Source organism: Neomonachus schauinslandi, chromosome 2 (assembly GCF_002201575.2).
Source record: "Neomonachus schauinslandi chromosome 2, ASM220157v2, whole genome shotgun sequence".
Classification (NCBI taxonomy): Eukaryota; Metazoa; Chordata; class Mammalia; order Carnivora; family Phocidae; genus Neomonachus; species Neomonachus schauinslandi.
The window spans coordinates 53,099,758-53,106,732 of NC_058404.1; the positions used below are offsets into that span (position 1 = coordinate 53,099,758).

General features: G+C 38.9%; 1 protein-coding gene across 1 annotated transcript; it reads left to right on the plus strand.

The window, feature by feature from the left end:
* Window positions 1-1,404: 1,404 nt before the first annotated feature.
* DEFB135 (defensin beta 135) lies at window positions 1,405-3,242 on the plus strand. The gene is made up of 2 exons (XM_021698998.1): window positions 1,405-1,462; window positions 3,073-3,242. The coding sequence occupies exons 1-2, from the start codon at window positions 1,405-1,407 to the stop codon at window positions 3,240-3,242; spliced, it is 228 nt and encodes a 75-aa protein (XP_021554673.1).
* The last annotated feature ends 3,733 nt before the right edge of the window (window positions 3,243-6,975 follow it).

Here is a 6,975-nt window from a genome sequence, read left to right on the forward strand (position 1 = left end):
CCTCAGGAGAGTGTCCCTTAGTACCCTCGTGCTCACCTGATCATTCCCCTGTGGGGTTTCCAAACTCCTGTCTTCTACTCTTTCTGTACTTATTGGTTTTTTGCTTAGCAATTCTTTTAGGAGTCTTCCACAGATCTATAATCTTAATCACATCACAAACTTTTTGAAGTTGAAAACAATAGTCCAGTAAAGTGATATGTACACACACACACACACACACACACAGAGTATTTGGTGAAAAACCATGAGACAGAGTGATGGAAAAATTGGTTCCTGTCCTGGCTCTTCTGCTTACTAGTTGGAGGAGCACTATCTCTACCATCTCTAGTTTCGAATATCTTATTCTGTTATATGGATCTAACAGTCCCAGAAATGTACATTTTATAAAGGACTTTTCACAAGAATTGCCTCGTCTCACCTCCTAACAAGCCTTTGGGATAAGTAGCACTGATGGTGTACGATCTACTTCACAGGTGGGAAAACTGCCATTTGAAGAGGTAAAGCAAGTGCCTTATTAAAAGCTCATCAATCTGAATCCAGATCAGAACTCAAATTTCCGATTCTGGGTTCTATACTCTTTGTATAATATCAGATAGAGCTTTTGTAAAGCTTAAAACACTTTGTGAACTTTCAAGCACTGTTGACTGTCAGTACCTCAAAGCAGGAATTCTATCGCAAATTCTTGGTGTATCTCACGTTGCCCAGGACAACGGGTGTGCTTACTGGGAGCTGTAACATGCAGTGTGCTCTCCAGATTCATGTTGGTGGTGTTAGAGGGATTTGCCCATGCTCTTTGGGAAGCTCTTATGTTCTCTAAATAGATTATGGCTACACTAGAACTGGGCTGGGCCATACTTTAATTCTTCTGTAGGCAGGAGTCAGGAAAAATTATGTGGTTGCCATATACAATCTGTGTCAACTGGAGAAGTCATTTACTCTACCTGAAACTTATGTTATTTGCTTTTAAAATGGGAGAATAATATCTACTTGTGTGTGCGTGTGTGTGTGTGTGTGTGAGAGAGAGGTTAAAAACAACTACTGAAAACATTTTGTTAACTACGTAAGGCAGCCTTACAGTTCTTTGCACACCATAGGCACTTGTTAAGTGGATGTACAATGAAGATACAAAGATACTCACACAGCATCCTACCAAGGCTAGACTTGGACTATTCACACAGTGTGAGTTTGGTCTCCAGCATGCAAGTGGCACTAAGGAAGAAGATTTTAATGGTGAGATGTCATGTTCAAAGTTAGACCTTTAGTTTATTGGACTGCTCAGTGGAGCAAGCAGATGTTCTTGTTCCTGAAAGGTTCACTAGCCATGCAGGTCCCCATGGCTAGAGAGCTACAAATAGAGTGACTCTCTCTTACATTCCAGTTGTCTCTTTGTTGATTGGTTTAGCTATGAAGAGCTTACGCTTGGTCCTTGTGGTCCTTGTCTTGCTCTCCTGTGTTCCACCAGGTAAAATGAAATATTCTCCCTGTGCAATTATAAGCAGTGAAGGGAGAGGGGATGAGAAGAGAGCAGGACTTGGATGAAGGAAGCTGAAACAGGAAGGGATGTGATCAGAGATGGACACTTCGGGCTGTTCCAGAAAATGGAGAGAAGATGCCCTTAAAGGACACATAGCAGGAAGTGGTTCTCTCCAGTGAAGAAGATGGTTCTGGATTTTGGTCTGGGGAGTCTGTGAAGTTTGAGGGGAAAGTTGGACCAATGGTATTGGCAGACGTGGGGAAAAGAAAAAGCATGAGACCTTTAGAAGACAGGTAGGATTTGGGAGTGGGAGGGGGACCATTCCTTCAGGACTCTTAGAATTTGCCCTCCTAAGTCAGTTACCTGAATTACTTTTCTCACATTGAGAAGCCTAAGCAAATTTTATGCTGAGCAGAATTAGCAAACAGAGCTGGTTGCTCCAAAGTTTTAACTTACAGCGTGATGGGATCCTTGGAAACATCTGTGAGAGGGCTCATAATTTACATCCCCTGGACAGAAACTAGCAACTTGATAATACCAAGAAGGGTCCACTGAAGTCACTGAAGTGGAGATTCTCAAACAATTTTTGCTTGTAGTTTGCTGGGGTCTGCAGAAAACTACCCAGACCTTCATATTGAAAAGTTATCACTTAAAGGTCAAGTGTGAAGTACTCAAAAGACAGGCCCAGATGAGGATTGTGTTGAGACTGCCACTGTCCTGGGTGGTGCACTGTGTTGCTGTTGGACTCCGCTGTCCCCAGAGGGGTGCTTCAGGGCTAACAGGCACATGGCAGGCAAGTTTGCTTGCCAGTGGCCTTTGGTCATACCGCATTGATTATTCTCATACTGCAAAGCCCCAATAGATGGTTCCATGAACCGGCTGAATGGAGAGACTGATGGATAGCTCAGTAGGGTGACTCAGAGCCACCCTCACCCGCTTAAACTGCCTTCCTACTAATCCCCTCCACCCCTTAGCTTCCAGAGGTACCCAGGTCTTAGGGCTAGAAAAAATACTAGCAAAAGATTTAGATATGGGTTTCAGGTATTTCAAACCATTTCACACTCATTATCCCATGTCATGCTTTCAAGTACCCGGTGATTAAGCCAAGGCAGGTAGTAAAGGTACTTTGCTAAAAATCACACACAATGTTATTGGGATGCAGAGCTAGAAGCATGGGCTTCTCTAATTCCAGGTCAGTGATCTTTTCTTCTTCAAGCTGAGACTTTGATGATCTCATACTGCCTTGGTACTATCCCAGACACCTCCTGGTGTAGGGCCTCTGCAGACCCCTGGGACTACTCTGAGGTTCTTTCCGTGGCAAAGAGTCCCAAGCTGAATGTGCTGGGCCCTGGTACCTGCATATAGTTGATTAGTGATTCATGTAAGTGGGGACCATGGGAACTGATGACTTATAATAGGTTCTCTGGAAAATAAGAGCCACCGAAAAGAAGGTACTCAGTCATAACTTGACTGGGATGTTTTGATTCCATCCAATTTACCATTAAAAAGTTATAAAGTATAATCTGATTCAATCTGATTTATCCATGGTACCATGACACTGCAGAACACTGTGCATTAACCCTTGTTTCTGTTGACAGTTAAAAGTGGACCAAATATGTATATAAGAAGAGTCTTTTCTACATGTTGGCGAACTAAAGGTGTTTGCAAGAAATCATGTGGAAAAAGTGAAGAATATCATATTTTTTGTGATAGTGCTTTTCTGTGCTGCATTGACAAAAAGTATTTACCTATACAGATTGGAAAATAAGTATCTGAGTATCTGGGGCTCCTTCTGATTTCCTCTGGGGGCCCAGATCTTTCTCAGTTGTACCATCCCATTAAAATGATGGTTTAGCCTGTCTGTGTTTCTGTGTCTGCTTTGTTTCTCTTTATTTAGAAGCAATTTAGTGTCTCTTCTATGGAAATAATCTCTTGTTAAATTCCTTGTCTTCACTATTTTTCTTTCATTAATTTATTCCTTATTAATCATGTCCTAAAAACTTTTTTTGAAGTGTATGATACAACCAGAAAAGTATATAAATCATAGGTGAACATCTTAATGAATTTCACAAATTTAATACACCCATGTAACCTGCACCCAGATGGAAAAGAGAATATTACAACATCTTGGTCACTACTGGTCACTATTCCACAAAGGATAATTCCTAGCCTGGCTTCTAATAGCATAAACCCTGGCACCTATTTTTGAACTTTATATAAGTGGAATCATATAGTAGGTACCTCTTTGTGTCTGGCTTCTTCTAATCCACATGATTTTATGGCATTAATTGATATTGTTTGATGCAATTATAGTTTATTCATTCAATGCTGTATAGTATTACATTGGAGAATATTTGAATATTCTAGTGTAGATGGTCATGTATATGGCTCTTTTAAATAGTGCTGTGATGAATATTCATGTTTTTTGAGGCTTATATGGAAGCATTTTTGTGGGCATATACTCGGGAGTGAAGTTGCTAGTGATGGGCCATGTATATATTCGATTTTAGTAGATATTGTTAAATTGTCTTCCAAGTTGGTTATACCAATTTATACACACAGGAAGGGACTGAGAATTCTTGTTTTTTTCCATCCTTTTTCATGACTAGTATTTTCTGTCTTTTTTCCCCTCCACTTTGAAGGGTATGTAGTGAAGGAATGTGGTGGTTTAACTTGCATTTTGCTGATTACTAATGAAGCTGTGCACATTTTTATGTATTTATTGGCCACTTAGATATCCTTATTTGTGATGTACCTATTCAAGAGTTTCATCCATTTTTCTACTGGATTGTCTAACTTTGTTATTTGGGAACCTCCTAAGAAACACTCATTATTTGACACTGGAAATAATAAAATAAAATAATGTTGAATATATTTAAGTTTAAATATGGAGAATGTTGTAGTTTCTGATGCACAGTTAGAGAAATTTTGTACTGTTTGGTATGACCAGGCCATAAAAATGTTTCCATTCTTAAAATTATTAAATTTTATCATCATAAGCAAGATAAATCATTCAAGTTAATATGATTCAGCCCCCTTCTTTCTTGAATAGGTTTTAGGAGGAATTAAGTCAATGAGAGAGAAGCAGTTCTTCCAATATGACAGGGAAAGAAGGAATAGATTTGCTCCTGATGGGCAAACTTCTGGGAGGGGACATTGTCACAGTATGGAGCTTTGATGGCTGCTGCGGTGGGTCAGGTACCCACCCTGTGCAGACAACTTCCTAAGACTGAACTAGACTCTTTGGCTCTTCTAAGAAAAGGACAAAGGTGATTATATACATAGCCAAGTCATATTTCAATGTCATTAACATCACTCCTGGCATTAGCTACATCCATCCTGAGAGTGTCCTATTCAGGACAGTTTTTACTGTAATCACAGAGTAGTGCAACCATCACTCAGCCAACTTTAGAATGTTTTTATCACTCCCCAAAGAAACTCTGTGGCAGTCATTCCTGTGTTAGTGTGCTGGGGTTACTACAACAAAGTACCACAAACTGGGTGGCTTTGTTTAAACGCTGGAAATTTATTTTATCATTGTTTTGAAGCCTATACGTCTACAACTGAGATATCAGCAGGGTTGGTTCCTTCTGAAGGCTGAGAGAGAGAATGTATTTCATGCCTTTCACCTAGCTTTAGATGGTTTGCTGGCGTTCCTCAGCTTATGGAAACATTGCCCTAATCTCTTCCTTTATTTTCATGTGGTTTCTTTCCCCCTTGTGTGCATATGTCTGTGTTCAAATTTACCCTTTTTATAAGGACACCAATCATATTGGATTAGGGCCCATCCTAATGACCTCATCTTAACAACTACAACACTATTTTCAAATAAGGTCAAATTCTGAGGTACTAGGAATTAGGATTTCGAAATATGAATTTTGGGGGACACAATTTAACTCATCAGACTCTCTATTTCTTTACGTCCTCACTCAGCACTGGTCAACCACTAGTCTACTTTTGATTTGTCTGATCTGAACATTTCATATAAATGGAATCATACAATACAGGTGTTTTTTTTTTTTTTTTGACTGACTTTTTCCCTTAGTATAAGACTTGCAAGGTTCATCCATGTTGTAGCATGAACCAAAATTTCATTTTTAATTTGCCAGATATTCTATTGCGTGGATGTATATTTAATTGTATAAGAAAACTTGAGAGCTTTTTTCAAAGTGGCTGTACATTTTATACCTCTACCAATAATGTATGACAGTTCCACCTTCTCTACATTCTCGTCAATATTTGGTGGTATTAGCTTATTTAATTTTTAGACACTGCAGTGCATATGTGCAGTGGCATCTCAATGTCATTGTAGTCTGCATTCTCCTGATGACCAAAGAAATAATTTTTAATGTGATTCTTGACAATTTCTGAATTTCTTTTGCCAAATGTATGTTCAAATCTTTTGCCCATTTTTATTGGGGTTTTTTTTGTTCTTTTATTATTGACTTCTTAATCCTTAGTTTTCTTCTTCTTATTTTTTGAATGGTGTGTTTTGATGTTTCATAGTTTTAAATTTTGTCAAAAGTCAAATTTACAAATGTTTTTCTTTTTAGTTTTTGCTTTTTTGTGTCCTAAGAAACTTTACCTACCCCGAGTCATAAAAATATTCTTCTCTCTTCTCTTGTGAACTTAGCTTTTGTGTTTACTTCTATTATCCATCTAGAATTGATTTTTGAGTGTGGTGGGAGAAAAGGTTTCTTTTTTTCTGTATGAATATTAAGTTGTTCCTGCAGCACGCATTGAAGAGATTGTGCTTTTCCCATTGGATATCCTTGGCAACTTTGTACAAAATCAAATTTCAGGGTTCTGTATTCTGTTCGATTAGTCAATCCTTAAACAGTATCATGCGGCCTTTCTTAATAATAAGCCTTAAATCCATATAATGATAGTTCTGCAGTTTGGTTTTTCTATTTCAATATCATTTAAAATTCTAGGTCCTTTACATTTCTTTTTTTAAAAGTAGGCTCCACATCCAGTGTGGAGCCCAACATCGAGCTCAAACTCAAGACCCTGAGATGAAGATCTGAGCTGAGATCAAGAGTCGGCTGCTTAAGCTGGTGCAGCCACTCTGGAAAACTGTATGGAGGTTCCTCAAAAAGTTGAAAATAGAGCTACCATATGATCCAGCAATTGCACTACTGGGTATTTACCCCAAAGTTACAAAAGTAGGGATCCGAAGGGGTACGTGCACCCCGATGTTTATAGCAGCAATGTCCACAATAGCCAAACTGTGGAAAGAGCCAAGATGTCCATCGACAGATGAATGGATAAAGAAGAAGTGGTATATATATACAATGGAATATTATGCAGCCATCAAAAGGAATGAGATCTTGCCATTTGCAACGATGTGGATGGAACTGGAGGGTATTATGTTGAGTGAAATAAGTCAAACAGAGAAAGACATGTATCATATGATCTCACTGATATGAGGAATTCTTAATTGCAGGAAACAAACTGAGGGTTGCTGGAGTGGGGGGTGGGGTGGGAGGGATGGGGTGACT